Raw genomic sequence first — 20,077 nt, 5'->3', positions numbered from 1 at the left:
TGAAGGTATACAGAGAGTCAGCACCCACCACACCAGTCGGCATGTATTCCAGAGGCTCATTACTACTCAGACTGCCTAAACCCATTTTGCATGGAACTCTCATAACCCTCATTATAATTGCTCAACCATCAGTGGGGGCTGTGCCTTCAGCTGTTTGGGCCATAAGCTCTGGAACTACCTCCCTAAACCTCTCCGCCTTTCTTTCCTCCTTTTAAGACGCTCCTTAAAACCTACCTTTTAAACCATGCTTTTGGTCATCTGCCGTAATTTCTTCTTGTGTGGCTCAGTGTCAAATTTATCCGTTTTGTCTTGTAACACTGCTGTGAAGTGCCTTGGGACCTTTTACTACATTAAAGGCGCTATATAAATAAAAGTTGTTGTTTTACTGTGCCACCCAGTCCTCTAGTGTTTCATTTTATAGCCATTTCCTATCACAAGGTCCATCAACAGTATTAGTTCATTAACTATATAACTGAAGTAATTGTAGTGTCAACTGTGGTTCTGGAGGTAGCGCTCACCTCTGAGCAAGAAGGTTTGTGGGTTAAAATCTCAGTCCAGAGACTTGAGCACATAATTCAGACTGACATTCCCATTGCAGTATTGAGGGAATGCCGGAAGTGCGGTCTTTCGGATGAGACGTTAAACCGAGGCCCTGTCTGCCTTCTCGGCTGGATGTAAAAGATCCCATGACACTATTCGGAGCATTCTTCCCGATATTCTGGCCAATATTTATCCCTCAACCAACGTCACTAAAACAGATTATCTTGTCAATATGCCATTATTGTTTGTGGGACCTTGCTATGTGCAGATTGACTGCTGCATTTCCTACATTACAGCTGCTGATAGCTTTGAATTGTGCTGTGCAATGTACAGTTTCAGTACGTTTTTTATAATTCATTCACAGGATCTGGGTGTTGCTGGCAAGGCCCGCATTTATTGCCTATCCCTAATATGGTGATCCTGTATTTAAGGAATTTAAGAATTTATTTGGCAACTTGACTATGCTCAATAATCAATTTGTGAATTCAATCGATTGGTCAAATCAAATCGCACGGGGTAGCCTTGAGGAGGAATTCATAGAATGCATACGGGATTGTTTCTTAGAACAATATGTTACAGAACTTACAAGGGAGCAAGCTATTTTAGATCTAGTCCTGTGTAATGAGACAGGAATAATAAACGATCTCCTAAAAGATCCTCTCCGAATGAGTGATCACAGTATGGTTGAATTTGTAATACAGATTGAAGGTGAGGAAGTAGTGTCTCAAACGAACGTACTATGCTTAAACAAAGGGGACTACAGTGGGATGAGGGCAGAGTTGGCTAAAGTAGACTGGTGCCATCGGATTGGAAAGCAACTAATGTACTGCCTCTGTTTTTTTTAAAAAAAAAGGGGGCAGACAAAAGGCAGGTCACTATAGGCTGGTTAGTTTAACATCTGTAGTGGGGAAAATGCTTGAAGCTATTATTAAGGAAGAAATAGCGGGACATCTAGATAGGAATAGTGCAATCAAGCAGACGCAACATGGATTCATGAAGGGGAAATCATGTTTAACTAATTTACTGGAATTCTTTGAGGATATAACAAGCATGGTGGATAGAGGTGTACCGATGGATGTGGTGTATTTAGAGTTCCAAAAGGCATTCGATAAGGTACCACACAAAAGGTTACTGCAGAAGATAAAGGCACATGGAGTCAGAGGAAATGTATTAGTATGGATAGAGAATTGGCTGGCTAACAGAAAGCAGAGAGTCGTGATAAATGGGTCCTTTTCGGGTTGAAAATCGGTGGTTAGTGGTGTGCCACATGGATTGGTGCTGAGACCACAACTGTTTAAAACATATATATAGATGACCTGGAAGAGGGGACAGAGTGTAGTGTAACAAAATTTGCAGATGACACAAATATTAGTGGGAAAGCGGGTTGTGTGGAGGACACAGAGAGGCTGCAAAGAGATTTAGATAGGTTAAGCGAATGGGCTAAAGTTTGGCAGATGGAATACAATGTCGGAAAATGTGAGGTCACCCACCTTGGGGAATAAAAAACAGTAAAAGGGAATATTATTTGAATGGGGAGAAATTACAACATGCTGCGGTGCAGAGGGACCTGGGGATCCTTGTGCATGAATCCCAAAAAGTTAGTTTGCAGGTGCAGCAGGTAATCAGGAAGGCGAATGGAATGTTGGCCTTCATTGCAAGAGGGATGGAGTACAAAAGCAGGAGGTCCTGCTGCAACTGTACAAGGTATTGGTGAGGCCGCACCTGGAGTACTGTGTGCAGTTTTGGTCACCTTACTTAAGGAAGGATATACTAGCTTTGGAGGGGGTACAGAGACAATTCACTAGGCTGATACCAGAGATGAGGGGGTTACCTTATGATGATAGATTGAGTAGACTGGGTCTTTACTCGTTGGAGTTCAGAAGGATGAGGGATGATCTTATAGAAACATTTAAAATAATGAAAGGGATAGACAAGATAGAGGCAGAGAGGTTGTTTCCACTGGTCGGGGAGACTAGAACTAGGGGGCACAGCCTCAAAATATGGGGGAGCCAATTTAAAACCGAGTTGAGAAGGAATTTCTTCTCCCAGAGGGTTGTGAATCTGTGGAATTCTCTGCCCAAGGAAGCAGTTGAGGCTAGCTCATTGAATGTATTCAAGTCACAGATAGATAGATTTTTAAGCAATAAGGGAATTAAGGGTTATGGGGAGCGGGCGGGTAAGTGGAGCTGAGTCCACGGCCAGATCAGCCATGATCTTGTTGAATGGCGGAGCAGGCTAGATGGCCTACTCCTGTTCGTAATTCTTATGTTCTTATGTAAAGGTAAAGTTGGCAAGAATCACTGTGTAGGTTGTAGAAAAATAATTCACTTGCATTTAATAAGTGTCATGTGTCTTAAATGTCCAGAAGCGCTTCACAGTGAATTACTTTTAAAATTTCGTAATTGCTATGTAGGTGACCATGGCTGCCATTTTGCGCAGCAGTCTTCTAAATGGCAGTGAGATGTACAACCAGTTAATTTTTCTTGTGTGTTGGTTGTGGGAGGAATGTTGCCAGAACAGAAGAAGAAATCCCTGCACTTTTAATAGTGATGTGGGATTTTTAACCCTCGCCATAAAAGGCAGATAAGTTCTCCTGTTTAATGTCCTCGTCTGAAAAATAGCACTTCGGTCGATGCAAATTCCTTTGATTCTGCACTGAAATGCTAGCCGTGATGATGTGCTTGCATCCTGGAATGGGATTTGAAATCTCAGTAGGTTATATATTGAAAGTTCAGTGTGAAAGATACAAATGAAAAATAACCAGTTTATCTTTTATCAAACAGAAAAATCTTTCATAAAACCTATGTGTGAATTTATGTTTGATAGATCAAGAGTACGGCAGAATCAGCAGATACTTGAGGGGTTCACAGGAGAGCACTGGGGGTGCTCCATTAAACACAGACCACTGCAGAAGCCATTCAGTCAAACCAATCAAAATGACATTTCTGAGACCATGAAGGCAAAGGTGAGAGACTAATATTAACTGAAGAAAAATATCCGGCCTTTCTGTGCAGTATAAGTTCAGAAAAACAAAATTATTTTCAGTGACAAATAGCATATTGTTGTTGCTTTACAGGCTAATCTGGGATGATTTAATCTAGCATCATCCTCCCATAGTATGGGCCCAAGTTTCGGGCCACGCCAAGAACGGCGCAGCTTCGACCTGGACGCCCATTTTTCGCGCCACAAAGTGAGCTTAAAAAAAACTTACAGATTCTCCGGCTCCCTGCTGGTCCTCTTGAGTCGGGCACGGCGCAGCATGAGCTGTGGGGGGCGGAGCTAAGTCCCTGCGCTGAAAACAGTGCCGGGACCCCTCAGCGCGCATGTGCAGTAGCTCCAAGCACCCAAAACTGTGTGGGAGGGGCCCGAAACACGCAGCCCCTAGCCCTGGCTGAATGGCCTCACTGGGGCTGCGTGCACAAGGCTGCCTCCCACGCCCAGCTCCTGCGTCCTCCCGACCCGACTCGACTCCTGCTTCCACCCCCCCACCCCCGGACCGGACCTCGACTCGACTCCCGCTCCCCCCTGCCCCGACCCCCCCCGGACTGGACCTGACCCGCGCTCCCCCCCCCCCCCCCCCCCCACCCGACCTGACCTCCCTCTTCCCCCCCCCCCCCCGACCCAAACCGAACTGAACCGGCCTCCCACCGCCACCTACCTGTAAATCTGGTGCTGGGGACGGGCCCTGCCCAAAGTCTTGGGCCCGGTTGCGCCCGGCCCGTTCAGCCTCCCTCCCCCTTCTCCTCTTCCTCTCCCTCTTCTCCCCTCCGCCCACCCCTTCTCCTCTTCTCTTTTCCCCCCCTTCTCCTTTCTCCCTTCCCCCCCACCCCCCCCATCTCCTTTCTCCCTTCCCCCCCTTCTCCTTTCTCCCCCTCCCCCCACCTTCTTCTCCTTTCTCCCCCTCCCTCCCCCCTTCTCTTTTCTCCCCGTCCCTCCCCTCTTCTCTTTTCTCCCCGTCCCTTCCCCCTTCTCCTTTCTCCCCCTCCCTCCCCCCTTCTCCTTTCTCCCCCTCCCTCCCCCCTTCTCCTTTTTCTCCTCCCCCCCCCCCCCCCTTCTCCTTTCCCCCCCTTCTCCTACGATGAGGGTTTCTGTTGCCTCTACCATCCCTTCAGGCAGTGAATTCCAGACCCCCACCATCCTTTGGGTGACATTTTTTCCTCATCTCTCCAATTCTTCTACCAACTACTTTAAATCTATGCCCCCTGGTTATTGACCACTCTGTTAAGGGAGACGGGTCCTTCCTATCCACTCTGTCCAAGCCTCATAATTTTATACATCTCAATTAAATCTCCCCTTGGCCTCCTCTGTGTTCCAAAGAAAACGACCCCAGCCTATCCAATCTTTCCTCATAGCTATAATGTTCCAGTCCTGGCAACATTCTCGTAAATCTCCTCTGCACCCTCTCTAGTGCAATCAAATCCTGTAAAGTGGTGACCAGAACTATACACAGTACTCCAGCTTTGGCCTAACAAGTGTCGTATACAATTAGAAGCATAGAAATCTACAGGCCAATTCGGTCCATCGTGTCCGCGCTGGCTGACAAAGAACCACACGGCCCTCGGTCAGCAGCCCTGAAGGTTACATATAAACCAATGAACAATGGCGGACAGGTAAAGAGCATCCGGCCTAACCAGTCCGCCCACACAATTGCAATACCCCATGTATCGCAACATTTTACACTCCACCCCAACCGGAGCCATGCAATCTCCTGGGAGAGGCAAAAAAAAAAGATAAAAACACCGGCTAATTAGGGAAAAAAATCTGGGAAAATTCCTCTCCGACCCATCCAGGCGATCAAAACTAGTCCAGGAGATCACTCTGGCCATATTAGATTCCCTGAAGTACTTACCATCGTATCTGCGCCGGCCAACAAGAGGTTATCCAGTCTAATCCCACTTACCAGCTCTAGGTCCGTAACCCTGCAGGTTACGGCACTTCAAGTGCTCATCCAAGCACCTTTTTAAATGTGGTGAGTTCCAGACCCCCTCAACCCTCTGCATGAAGAAGCTTCCCCTCAAATCACCTCTGAAGCTTCCACCAACCACTTTAAAACTATGCCCCCTCATAATTGACCCCACCACCAAGGGAAATACGCCCATGCTATCCACTATATCCAGGCCCCTCAAAATTTTATACACCTCAATGAGGTCTCTCCTCAACCTCCTCTGTTCCAAGGAGAACAAAATTCTAGCATAACTTTCCTGTTCTTATATTCTATGCCTTGGCTAATAAAGGAAAGCATTCCGTATACCTTTTTAACTACCTTTATCTACCTGTCCTGCTACCTTTAAGGATCTGTGAACATATGCACTCCAAGGTCCCTCTGTTCCTCCACACCTCTCCATATCCTCCCGTTTATTGTGTATTCCCTTGCCTTATTGCTCCTCCCCAAATGCATTACTTCACACTTTTCCAGATTGAATTCAATTTCCCACTTTTCTGCCCAAATTACCAGTTTATCGATATTTTCCTGCAGTCTAAAGCTTTCCACCTCACTGTCAACCTCACGGCCAATTTTTGAATCATCTGCAAATTTCTTTATTATACCCCCTACATTTAAGTCTAAATCATTAACATCTACTACAAAAAGCAATTGACTGTGTAGTGAACCCTGTGGATCCCCACTGGAAGCCTTCCAGTTGCAAAAATACCTGACCACCATTGCCCTTTGCTTCCTGCCACTGAGCCAATTTTGGATCCAATTTGCCACTCTCCCTTGGGTCTCATGGGCTTTTACTTTTTTGATTAGCCTGCCATGTGGGACCTTGTCAAAAGCCTTGCTTAAATCCATGTAGACTACATCAAACGCACTGTCCTCATCGACCCTCCTTGTTACCATCTCAAAAAATTCAGTCAAATTAGTCAGACACGACCTTCTTTTAATAAATCCATGCTGAAGGTCCTTGATTAATCTGTGTCTTTCAAAATGAAGGTTTATACTGCCCCTCAGAATTGATGCCAATAATTTGCCCACTACTGAGGTTAAACTGACTGGCCTGTAATTATTCGGTTTATCCCTTCCTCCTTTTTAAAACAGTACAACGTTAGCAGTTCTCCAATCTTCTGGCACCACTCCCATAGCCAGGGAGGATTGGAAAATGATGGTCAGAACCTCCGCAATTTCCTCCTCTGCTTTTAATAGCCCAGGATCTATTTCATCCGGTCCTGGCGATTTGTCTACTTTCAAAGATACTAAACTCCTTAATACTCCCTGTCTTGCTATGTTTATCCCATCCAATATTTCACACACTATATCCTTAACTTCAACGTCGGCATCATCCCCCTCTTTTGTGAAGACAGCCGCAAAGTATTCATTAAGTACCTTACCCACATCCTCCGCCTCCACACACACATCACCATTTTGGTCCTAAAAAGGCCCTACTCTTTCCTTAGTTAATCTCTTGCTCTTTATGTAATTACAAAATACTTTTGGGCTTTTTGATTCTACTTGCCAGTATTTTTTCATACCCTCTTTTTGTTTTCCTAATTCCCTTCTTAATTTCACCCTTAAACTTTCTATGCTCTTCTAGGCTTTCTGCAATATTGAGCTTTCGGTATCTGATATAAGCTTCCCTTTTTTGCCTTATCTTATCCTATATGCACCTTGTTATCCAAAGGGCTCTAAATTTGGCAGTTCTAACCTTTTTCTTTGTGGGAACATGTTTACCCTGAACTCCATGTATCTCCCTCTTGAATGTCCCCCACTACTCTGACACGGATTTACCTTCAAGTAGCTATTTCCAGTCCACTTTTGCTAAGTCACTTCTCAACTTAGTAAAATTGGCCTTCCCCCAATTTAGAACCTTTACTCCGGTTTTATCTTTGTTATCCATAATTATGCTAAAACTAACAAAAATGCTTTCCCACTGATGCTCCTTCCACCTGTTCAGCTTCATTTCCTAAAACTAAATCCAGGACTGCCCCCCGCCCTCCTTGTTGGGCTTGCTACATACTGGCTAAAAAAGTTTTCCAGAATGCAATTTGGGAATTCTTTGCCCTTTATACCTTTTACACTGATTGTATCCCAGTTAATATTGGGGTAATTGAAATCCCCCACTATTTCTGCCCTGTTGTTTTTGCACATCAGAAATTTGCCTGCAAATTTGCTCTTCTGTCTCCCTCGAACTGTTTGGGGGTCGATAGTATACACCCAGCAGTGTGATTGCCCCTTTTTTGTTCTTTAGTTCAACCCATTTAGCCTTGTTTATCTCTTTCTTGAATATACTCAACGACTGAGCATCCATAACTTTCTAGGGTAGAGAATTCCAAAGATTCACAACAGTTTTGAGTGAAGAAATTTCTCCTCATGTCAGTCCTAAATGGCCGACCTCTTATTCTGAGATTGTTACCTCCTAGTTCTAGACTCCTCAGCCAATGGAACCATTCTCCCAGCATATACCCTATTAAGCCCGTAAGAATCTTATGTTTCAATGAGATCATCTCTCATTCTTCTAAATTCTAGGGAATATGGGCTGAGTCTCCTCATAGGACAATCCTCTCTTTGCCTCCCCCCCCCCCCCAACCCCATCTCATCCCAGGAATCAGTCCGGTGAATTTTTGTTGCGCTCCCTCTAAAGCAAGTATATCCTTTCTTCGGTAAGGAGACCAAAACTGTACACAGTATTCCAGCTGTAGTCTCAACAAGGCCCTATATAATTGCATTAAGACTGCTTTACTTTTATACTCCAATCCTTTTGTAATAAAGGCTCACTATGCCATTTGCTTTCCTAATTGCTTGCTTGCTGCTTTTGTATGGCAGTATTAAAGCAAATCACATGTCAATATCGAAGTCTGATATCCAGGCCAAAGCTTCCTGCATAACATCATGGATATCTTTAGGCTGCCTGTGAGTTTCCTCTGAGGCCAGAGTTCAATGATGTGCTCTAGGGTCTGATTAGGAGCTCCATAGTCACACAATGGGGATACTTTAATCTTCCATCTATGGAAAAGGTGGCAGCATCTACCATGACCAGTTCTGAGGCAGTTGATAGTTGCCCACTGTTTGCGAGGAAGGTTTGATCCTTCAGGTTGTACTGTGGTTACTGTACCTGCATGTTAACTTTCAGTGATTTGTGTACAAGGACACCCAGGTCCCTCTGAATACCAACATTTCCTGATCTCTCACCATTTACAAATTATTTTGCTTTTCTATTTTCTCTTCAATTTTCCTATCAAATTGGATAACATCACATTTTTCCACATGCCGTGTTATTGCCCACTCACTTAACCTGGCTATATCCCCTTGTGGCCTCTTTGCATCTTCCTCACAAATTACTTTCCCACCTAGCTTTGTATCATCAGCAAACTTGGATATATTACACAGGGGGATGCCCCCCATTTAAGTCATTGATATACATAGTAAATAGCTGAGGCCCAAGCACTGATCTTTGCATTGATCATCATAGGCAGTCCCTCGAAATCGAGGAAGACTTGCTTCCACTCCAAAAATGAATTCTCTGGTAACTCTGGAATTACAGTCTCAGTCACAGATGGGACAAATAGTCGTTGAAGGAAAGGGTGGGTGGGGAGTCTGGTTTGCCGCATGCTCCTTCCGCTGCCTGCGCTTGTCCTTCGCATGCTCTCAGCGACGAGACTCGAGGTGCTCAGCGCCCTCCCGGATGCTCTTCCTCCACTTAGGATGGTCTTGGGCCAGGGATTGCCAGGTGCCAGTGGGGATGTTGCACTTATCAAGGAGGCTTTGAGGGTGTCCGTGAAACATTTCCTCTGCCCACCTGGGGCTCACTTGCTGTGTTGGACTTCAAAATAGAGCGCTTGCTTTGAGAGTCTCGTGTCGGGCGTACAGACGATGCGGCCCGCCCAAAGGAGCTGGTCGAGCGTGGTCAGTGCTTCGATGCTGGGGATGTTGGCCTGATCGAGAACACTGACGTTGGTGCATCTATCCTTCCAATGGATTTGCAGGATCTTGCGGAGGCAGCGTTGGTTGTATTTCTCCAGCGCTTTGAGGTGTTTACTGTATATAGTGCACGTCTCTGAGCCATATAGGAGGACGGTTATCACTACAGCCCGATAGACCATAAGCTTAATGTCAGATTTGAGGTCCTGGTCTTCGAACACTCTTCCTCAGGCGACCAAAGGCTGCACTGGAGGCGGTGTTGGATCTCGTAGTCTATGTCTGCCCTTGCTGATAGTAGGCTCCCGAGGTATAGAAAATGGTCCACTTTGTCCCAAGGCCGCACCGTGGATTTTGATGACCGGGGGGCAATGCTGTGTGGCGGGGTCAGGTTGGTGGAAGACCTTTGTCTTACAGATGTTTAGTGTAAGGCCCATGCTTTCATATGCCTCGCTAAAGGTGTTTCCGATGGCTTGGAGTTCAACCTCTGTGCGCGGACGCAAGCGTCGTCCGCGTAATGTAGTTTGATGACAGAGGATGGGACGACCTTGGATCTAGCCTGGAGGTGACGAAGGTTGAACAGATTCCCGTTGGTTCTATAGTTTAGTTCCACTACAACGGGAAGCTTGTTGTGCGTGAGGTGGAACATTGTAGTGAGGAAGATCGAGAAGAATGTTGGCTCAATGACGCAGCCCTGCTTGACCCCGGTCCGGACGTGGATTGGGTCTGTGGTGGATCTGTTGCTCAGGATCACGGCTTGCATGTCGTCTTGGAGCAGGTGGGGGATGGTGATGAACATTTAGGTGCAGCCAAAATGGAGGAGGATGCTCCATAGTCCCTCGCGGTTGACAGTGTCAAAGAAGACCATGTACAAGGATTGGTGCTGTTCCCTGCACTTCTCCTGTAGCTGTCACGCAGTGAAGATCCTTTGTACCCCTTAATGAACAAAATCCGCATTGCGACTTTGCAAGGAGCTCTTCAGCCACAGGAAGAAGACGGTTGAGGAGGATTCTTGCTATGACTTTCCCAGTGGCCGACAGCAGGGAGATTCCTCTAGTTTTCGCAGTCGGACTTGTCCTCTTTTTTTTTAAAAGATGGTCACGATTACGACATCTCTGAGATCTCCCGGCATGCTCTCCTCCCTCCAGATGAGATGAGGTCATGCATTCCTGCCAATAGTGCTTCTCCGTCATATTTTAGTGCCTCAGCGGGGATTCCATCTGTTCCTGATGCCGCCTTGTTCTTGAGCTGACAGATGGCCTTTTGTACCTCGTGCAGGGCTGGGGTTTTGCTGAGATGGTGTCTGGTAGCATGCTGTGGAATGGAGTCGAGGACACTCGTGTCCAAGGCAGAGTCTCGATTAAGGAGATCTTCGAAGTGCTCCTTCCAGTGGGCTCTGACTGCCTCGGTGTCCTTGATGAGTGTCTACCCGTTCTTGGCCAGTAGTGGAGTGGGGCTTTGGGTGCTTAGGCTGTCGGTAGACTTAACTGCGGTAAAGAATCCTCGCACGTCATGGCTGTAAGCCAGCTGCTGAATCTCCTGTGCTTTCTCCACCCACCATCTATTCTTTAGGTTGCATGATTTTTGTTGGACCTCGGCCTTTAGCCGTCTGTAGAGTTGCTTTGCTGCTACCGAATTGGGTTGTTGCTTTAAGTTCAGAAATGCCCTGCACTTGCGGTTTATTCGCCCCTGGATCTCCTGGTCATTCTCGTCAAACCAGTCCTGGTGTTTCCTGGTTGAGTGACCGAGCGTCTCTTCGCAGGCGTTGGTTATGGTGGCCTGGAGGGCAGACCAAGCGCTGTGGGCACTCTGCTTCACTGGGTCATCGAGAGTCACCAGGTTGGCAGAGAGGCACTGGCTGTATAGGGCTCTCTTAACTGGGTCTTTGAGTGCCCGCCGTTGATTTTTCTATGGCATTGCTTCTGTTGCCGTCGTTGCTTTGGGGCTATATTAATGTTGATGACGGAATGGATTAGGCGGTGGTTCATCCAGCAGTCGTCGGCTCCTGTCATGGCGAGGTTGATGCACACGTCCTTGCGGTCCCTTGCTCAGACGATAACTTGGTCGAGTAGGTGCCAGTGCTTGGAGTGAGGGTGCTGCCATGATGCCTTGTACTCTTCCCTCTGGCAGAACAAGGTGTTGGTGATGACACGGTCGTGTTCTAAGCATTTTGTCAGGAGCAGGGTACCGCTGGAGTTGGCTTTCCCTACCCCCTCTCTGCCGATCATGCCTCCCCAGAGTTCTGTGTCCTTACCGACTCTGGGGTTGAAGTTGCCAAGGAGGATCAGTTTGTAGCCCATAGGGACTCGGGACAGGGATTATTTGAGACTGGAGTAGAATTCCTTTTTGGCCTCATCTGTTGCGTCGAGTGTTTGGGCATATGCACTGCTAACTGTGGCACACTGGTTCCAGGATAGTCAGTGAGACGTTTGCTAATCCCACAGGAGGAGTCTCTGAGGCGGCCGACCAGCTCGTTCTTGATGGCGAAGCCAACTCCATGGAGGCGGCATTCTTCTTCTGGTTTGCCTTTCCAGAAGAAGGTGTAACCTCCACCTTGTTCTTTGAGCTAGTCTTCCCTTGCCTGCTGGGTCTCTCTCAGGGTGGCGACGTGTCAGAGTTCCTTGGCAACGATGGTGGTGCGACGTTCCGGTCTGTCACTGTTGGGGATTTCCATAAGGATTCTGACGTTCCAGATCCCGAACTTCATTTTGAAGGGGTGGAAGATGCCTGTGCGTAAGTTCTTTTAACATGGGGTGGTCGTTGCGTTACCCCATCAGTTACAACCTGCCAACTTGAAAATGACCTTTTATTTCTACTGTTTTCTGTCATTAACCAATCCTCAATCCATGATAATTTACCCATAATCCCATGAGCCACAATTTTGTGTAATAACCTCTTGTGTAGCATCTTATTGAAAGCTTTCCAAAAATCCAAATACACTACATCCACTGGTTTCCCCCCCCCCCCCCCGCCCCCCCATCTAATCTACTAGTTACAACCTCAAAAAACCTCGATGTGTCAAATGTGATTTCGCTTTCATAAATCCGTGTTGATATTGCACAATCATATTCTGATTTTCTAAATGCCCTGTTACCATGTCCCTAATAATAGATTCTAGCATTTTCCGACTGCTGATGTTGGGCTAATGGGTCTACAGTTCTGTTTTCTCGCTTTCTCCTTTCTTAAAAAGTGATATTAACAGTTTTACTATTAACAACATCATTAAATTCTAACAGTCAAGTATCATCTTCAAAAGTGAAGACTGCTGCAAAGTACTAATTTAATATTTCAAAGCAGTATGAGGTACTGATATCTCCATTTGTATGAAATTTGCTCAGTGCTGGCAGGCAAATGCCATTGCAAGTCATTTCAAGTTTATTTACATTGCACATTTGAACTTTTTAAATTTTATATTAGTCACATAATGTCAGAGGTAATGGCAGAAAGCAGTACCAAGATACTCCAAACCAGAAGAAGAAGTCTACTGGAGTAAATAATCAGCAGGTCAAACAATACCAGATATTGGTGAGTTTTTGCTATATATTTATTTTGGCAAAATTCTGAATTGCTCTAGTGCAAATGGAAAATGTTTGTGAAAAGAAAATTATGTTTCTAATTCCAACATCAGTCATTAATCATAAAGACACTTTTTAATAAAACTCTCTTCTAAGTTTTGTATGTTGGTAGGGTGTCACAACACTTTTTAACATTTGCACAATGGTGTCGTTTTAGATTGGTGCACCAGAGTCCTCAGAGTTGTCCTTGGCTAATGGTGACATCTGTTGATACTGCTCCTGCAGGGTTGGAGACATGATGGTAACTCTGGATGTGACTCATCTCATGGCTAGCCAAGATTAGTTTCTCAAATGGCAGGACTACTTTCCAGGGCACAGCAGTTGCAAGTGTGGCAAACACACTGGTAGTAACTAACATTGGTATATGCTGACACATTGATTCTTCCTTACCCCAAGCAGAAATTGATGGCCATTGTCTGATAGCCAAAGCTAGTTGATGATCTGCTGATCCTGACTTTTCAGATGTAGAAGTAATGGGGGAAAAAAAAGATGGGATTTGTACAAGCTTGTATTTGACTAATTTGAGCCAATTGTTTGTCATTTTAATTTAGGAATATATGAAGGAACTGGAGGAGGCCATTCAACCCCTTAAGCCTGTTCTGCCATTCAATTAGATCTGTATCTCAACTCCAATTTCTTTTTAGACTAAATATTATGCTTGCACTTTAAGATTGTAGGGGTAATGCATAAAGTTTGACAAGTAGTTAAAATTTATGAACACCCATCACGAGTGTATCGGAACTGATTGAAGAATGTGTTTCACTTACTGTTTAGTTTGTCAGGAATCGTGAAGAAAAATAAAACTTTGTTCTACTTCTGTGGCCACTTAATAACGCAACATGCAGTTATTGGCAAGGGACCAACATGGAATAATTTACATGCTTCCACAAAGCAATGGCCCTGATTTTTGTTGTCAGCAGTGAACAAACGGTGCCAGTTGTTCATTACACTTACTTTCTGTGATTAGAACGCCATTTTGATGCAGCGCCCTCTATAGGGATTCTGGGACCTGTGTGTTCAGTGAAGTAATTGTGCATCTCCTTGACCAATCAGATTGAAGAATCGTTCCTGATTCAGACTCTGCCTGCCTCAGCAAGTGTCAGTTAAAATAGTTAATTCAATGCTAAATCATGTACAGAAAGTGAAGCAGAGATGGAGAGAAAAATGGGATTCAAGAGATAAGAGACAAAACTTATTTAAAAGTTATTGAAAAAAAATTAGATATCTTCCACAATAATTAAATCTGAAGGGTTGAGACTTCACACTTGTAAAAGTTAATTTTCAGTGCCAGAGAGGTTGTTTGGTAGTAATTAAGACTTATCACACCATTAAAAATGTACTTGCACTGGAATGGACAAGTCCTAATTTTTTCTGGCGAGTTTAGTAAGTACAGCAATTTCATGCCGTTTCATGTTTCAATGCAGAGTCTCTTGGTAAGATATTGTTATAATGAAGTTTCTGGAGGAGCAGGGCAACTCTGATGGCAACTTCCTGATTTCCATGTTTTTTAAAATTTGTCCGAGTATTCAAAATGTTTTTCTTGTCTTCTTCACCCCTTCTAGAGCATTGGCTATGTTACCTTCTTCAAATTTAGCAGAACCAGTTCTGTCTTTGCCTGTGCCTTTTTCACTAAACTTCTGTATCAAGCTTTCAACTGTAATGTTCTCAATGTTCTGTACTAACTCTTGCACCAGACCAATCTGTATGTGAATTTCTTCTATTGATTGTGCAAAAGAACTCTACTTATTTCATGTGCCTACAATTTCCTGAAATTTACGTGCAGTTTGTCATTTTTTTTCAAAATCTGTTCCAGCCACAGCATATTTTTCTATAGTTTATAAATTTCTGTAGCTTTTTTTAGATTTTACAACTGCCTTTTCTACTACTTTCTGTGTTGCTCCTTCCTTTTTTTAACTTTTCATATTCTAAACGCTGTAGTTTTCCTTAGATTTCTGCAGTGTTTGAGTGATGCTCTGAATGTTATGTTCGGCATCCAAAGTCCCTGTCACTTTTGTCGTCTTATGTGCCTTGGTCTGTTCATCTCCATACATCTGTACTAGTTTGATTAATTCTTGTAGTGTTTGTACAAGATCTAAATGGCTACTGGCTAATTCTTCAATTGACAATTTTAAAACATCCCATTCTGGTGCAAGTGTTCCCAGCTGACTAATTGCTTGTTGTTTTGGCTAATTTGGTCATAGACTCTGAATAAATATCTTCTATCGTTACACTTTCTCTTAAAGTCTACCAAATACTGTTGCCGGAAGTTGCTGTCCGATTTACCCTTTAATAACTGTGAATTCTCAGATAGCAAACAGGAAGTAAAAATCAGGGATTGTAATTCACATTTTAATCATTGTACAGAAAACAAAATAAAGATTGGGACATATGTGGGATTAAGGGAGAAGCTGAAATATAATTTTACAAAAAATGTTTAAGTTTATGATTTTAAAAATCATGCAGTTTTTAAATGATGTTCTAAGGAAATGAGACTCCACCCTTGTAAAATTATTTTTTCAGCACCAGAGAGGTTGTTCAGCAGTAATTATGACTTAGTACACTGTTTAAAAACTCGTTACTCCTGATCGAACAAGGCTTAACATTTTCATTGGTTTTTAACAGCAAGAATAGTGCGTAAAAAGTTGAAGTTCATGTTCAATCACCGATTCTGAGTTGATTGCATCTGCGAAGACTGTGGCGGAGTAGGGTATCACTGACAGCAAATTCCAGATTTCTGGATTTAACTGCAAATGTGCGGACACCAGAAGTTGCTGTCTGTTTTACACAGTAGACGCCGAGTGCTGACAATTTTGCCATCATCACAACCGCAAATTCCACGCCAATGTTGTTTTAGTCAGAAGTTAAACACCTCAGCCCAGTGAAACTGACTAAGTCCAGTTATCAATGGATGATATTTGCAACATTTTAGCAGAAATATTTCCTTTGACTTTTCAATGTTTTTAAACAAAGTACAGAGAGATTATTCCACATTTTCTATTCCCAGACTGATTGTAAACTGAATAAGCCGAAGCCAGGACTCTGTGAACTGATCTATCATTCATTATCTGGGCATTTGGCCTATTTCTGGCATTGTGCTTCTATACCTTGTGCAGACATGTAACTTGTGCAGCGTGGTGTTCCTGCTCAAGTCAACTCCTTTGTTCGTACCACATTTTAACGTGCTATGCCCATAATGTCTTAGTGGCCATCTATCCGTAAACTTCAGCTTGTTTTTTAAATATTTTAGAAATCGGATAAAAAGCTTCAGCCAAGACGACTACAGGACAATTTTGAAATGGGTAAGATCACTGTGTAATGTCCTCCAATATTGTAAATACGTACCACTAAATATTGTTATGCAGAAATGCTTATGTGTATTCATCTAAAAAAATAATTGTGTCTCTAGTTATAGAAGTACATTGGTTGCTCTTTTTTTTTTCCCTACATAGATGCAGTTTGTGAAATATGCAGCTCTAATCAGCTCTTGAAATATACTGGGACATGCAGATCAGGTTCTGATCTCTCAGATTCCTGCAACGGACACTCCGATTTTAGTTTTTCATCCAGGGCCTTTCTCGGCTTTAAGTTTGATCGAGATGCAATTATGAAATGCTTTGACCTATGACAGAATGTTGAATTTGGATGTGAAGGGATCAGAAGGTTGCATGGAACAAATTACAAGATCAATGATGGACTGATCTTTCCATCCTTGGGTGTTCAAGAGCCCCAAGGGTGGGGGTTTTAAAAATGTGTGCAGAAATGAACTGGATGAGGTCCTGTTTAATGCAATTTAGCCTTTGTACACAAGTACCTTTTCAGTATTTGGAACTGACCATTGGATTTCTTTAGGTGGTTATTTTAGTGGTGCAGTACTGGAGAGAAGATTTTTTTTGTTTCTTTTTAAAATAAACTTTCCTTCCTTTTCTCTCTTTCCTCCCTCCCCCCTCATTACTTTTTAACTTGGACATGACACTTTATGCTGACTGTGCAAGTACAGATGAAGAATGTCAGGCTTTTTCGAGTGGCTATTTGGAAAGGCAGGAGAGAGTGGATTGTTGCAGCATTATACTTTTGTTTTTGCAGTGTAATGAATCACATTTATGGTGATATTCATTCACTAACCAGATGGTGGATATTTTTTGTTCCCTTGTACTGTTGCAGAATTAGTGTTGTCAACTAAGATGTCAACTGTGTTTTCAGCTTAAATACTCTTCATTTCTGGTAGTTGTTCCCAGATCCAGTAGTATTAAATTCTTTTTTTTTCAATTTATTCAGTACTTTTGGTGCAGTTTCAAGAAAGTTCCTCATTTTACACATGGATCAGATCTATTGGGCTGAAGTTCTCCCCCTTAAACGGCGCATCTCACGGAGGTCTGCCGACTTCCTGGGAGAAAAAATGCGGCGAAAAGATAACCTGCAATTCTGGCCGATCCTCGGGGCGTCTTCAGCCGTAGTGTGGCGCAGGAGTGAGGGGGGCGGAGCTAGGGACATGCTGGCTAGAGAGAGCCGGCAGGGGGACGGGGCTAGGGTCCAGTGCCAGCAGCGTTGCACATGCGCGATGGTCTGTCAGATGCCAGCCCTCAGCGCCCACCCCCCCAGCCTGCTGCGTTGAGCATTCTCCCCCCTCCCTTACGATGCCGCGTTCTCCCTCCCCTATCCCAGGCCAAAGGGACTCCAGCACGGACAGCCACTGCCGACTTTAATTCAAGGTAAGATTTACTTAAGTTCTTAATTTAATTATTTACTTCAGTTCTTTATTTTTTGTTGAATGCTTATTACTTTTTGTGCTTTGGTGCTTGGTGGTACTTAAAATGTAGTTGCTTGCGTCGATTCCTTAACTCTAGGTAAGGTTTTTCTATGCGGACAGAAGTGGCAACATACGCTGGCCTGTTAGTTTGGAGTAACTATTTGCTGGCCAAATGTCTAAAACAGGGATAAGTGGCTCGGAACGCCCCCTTTTTTAAAAAAAAACTGAACTTAAAAAAAAAACCTAACTAACTCACTTACACTGGTGCAAATTAAATGGCCAGAATTGCAACTTAAAAAGTTAGTCCAGAAAAATCAAGTTGCTCCAAAAAAAAGAGCAACTCCTGGGGGAACTTGGGCCCATTAACACTAGAAATTAATTGTGAGAATGGGAGACTGACTGCAGATTTGAAAACATTCAGCGGCTCATTGTTGAGAATATAACCTTGTCCTTTCTGTCACGCAGTCCATTAATAAACTGGTTAGAATGTGTAGAGTTCCGATTTGGACTTTAATAAGTTCCCACAATCCACTCACTTGGAAATGTTATAATGAGTGACTCAGCAACAAATCAGTTTATTAAAACCCATTAATTTAATTGACTTACTTAATGTCACTTAAAAACTCTTGGCTCGGTTATGCACTTGGTGTGATCGTCACAAATATTGACCCAGTACTTTGGAGATCTGAAAGATGGACAGTTGTAGTTAGAATTCCATCAGCCTTAATCTGAGTCCATGCCACAAAGTTGTCTACCCAAATTTAATTTGATGAGATAAAGGGCACTCTTCTTTGAAGAGTGATTTCAGGTCTCTTTCCAGCTAACTCACCTACTTTATGGACATGTAAGCTTGACTGCCATCCTACTGCAGAAAAAAGAAACCTCAAATGACATGACCGCATGATTTTGTTGAAGTCTGCTGTACACCCCAAACGAGTACCTCTCTCAAATTATGGTTTACTGTAGTGTGATTTTATATTTTGATACTTCAAAGATTGCTAAATTGAATTTATTTTCAATTTTGTGCTGATACTGCTCAACTTGTCTGTATGACATTGCAGTACATCTGGATAAAGCAGAGGCAGCATCTAACTAAATTATGATGGTAAACTGTTTAACAGGTAACTTATCTTTTGTTAACCTTGTGAATACCATAGGATTTTAAAACTTTGACAATATTGTTGTAATAAAGGATACATATATTTTGTTTGTCCCATTTTCATCTCATCCAGTGGAAGAGTTTGAATTCAGAGGATGATTTTGGAAAAGGGACTGAGTTTTTCTTGAAAATAAAATCAATTTGCATAAGAATAGAATTCTTGTGAGTTTATTTCTGGTAGAGTTTCCATTATGGGCGCAATCGGCAATCCAGGTGCAAATTATGCTAGTTTTGCGATGTTTTTTTCCCCCTCGAGTTTCTGCTCAAACTCATTTGCATATTGTCAAATGTGCCATGAACCAGCGGGCAGCGTTTTAGAACATCATTTTTTTTAAAATTTGCTTTAAAAAATATTCCAATATGTATGAATGTTAACTTGCAGTTTTATTAATATAGCTTAAAATGGGTTTAATCACAAAAAATAAGCATTTTAGTCAGTGTCTAGTCCACCACTTGTGAGTAACCCGATTTTAAATAACTGAAAATGACATCATAAAAAACATACAGAACCATTTGCTAGTTCTATTGGTTTACAGTAGTCAGCTTCTTAGTACATTTTAAAAACACCTTAAAAGCTTTTAAAATGTGCCTATTTGTGTTCTTGTGCCCCCAAAAAAGCTTAATTTTTAGAGCCTCCTTGTAGGCCTGCAAACAGCAGCATTTGATCTGAGGGTGTGGCCAGTTTTGTGGGTGGGGCCTGCTTTAGCACCACTTTTTTTAAACTAGTGAAAAAGATTGTGGAAACTCAATTTGTGGCTGTACTTAATTTGCGCTTAAAAATCCGCGACCTTTTGCACTGGTTTTGCCGATTTCTGGCAAATTGCGCCGGAATAAAAACAGTGCAAGCAAATGGAAGCTCCAGGCCCCCCTCTTTTATTCTGATCGCTAGCCATAATAAGTGTTTTGGGGAAACTTAATTTATTTGTGTTACTGAGCTTATTTAAAAAGAGATTTTGGCTGATGCTGCTGTATTGAGAACGTGATTTTAAAAAAAAATGCTTCATACTCGAGACAGTTTATCTGAAAGATTGTCCAGACTTGGGATAATAGCATTGAACTACAAAGTTAGAAATCTGTCTTATTAAATACGGTTTCCTTAAACTATCTATTCAGAGGATGGATGAAGAAATCTGTTTTAAGATAAAAATAAATGACTTGATCCCACTGTCTTATCCAATCCATTTCACTTTGGATAATGTCTGCTG

At 43.2% G+C, this 20,077-nt stretch overlaps 1 protein-coding gene across 2 annotated transcripts in view; it reads left to right on the top strand.

Annotated features, from left to right (window-relative positions):
- The window catches only part of mcc (MCC regulator of WNT signaling pathway), a 448,431-nt gene that overhangs the window by 29,788 nt on the left and 398,566 nt on the right, over positions 1-20,077 (top strand). Inside the window, exons 8-11 of one of the 2 annotated variants that reach the window (XM_070883788.1) lie at positions 3,367-3,505; positions 12,809-12,916; positions 16,214-16,265; positions 16,416-19,046. The exons of the other annotated variant lie outside the window; for it this stretch is intronic. Of the exons in view, the coding sequence (XP_070739889.1) occupies positions 3,367-3,505; positions 12,809-12,916; positions 16,214-16,265; positions 16,416-16,591 (475 nt within the window). The 3' untranslated portion in view covers positions 16,592-19,046. Of the gene's footprint in view, positions 1-3,366; positions 3,506-12,808; positions 12,917-16,213; positions 16,266-16,415; positions 19,047-20,077 lie in introns of those variants that run through there. 2 annotated transcript variants of the gene reach the window in all.

Source organism: Pristiophorus japonicus, chromosome 1 (assembly GCF_044704955.1).
Source record: "Pristiophorus japonicus isolate sPriJap1 chromosome 1, sPriJap1.hap1, whole genome shotgun sequence".
NCBI lineage: Eukaryota > Metazoa > Chordata > Chondrichthyes > Pristiophoridae > Pristiophorus > Pristiophorus japonicus.
This window is presented reverse-complemented; position numbering and strand designations above follow the sequence as displayed.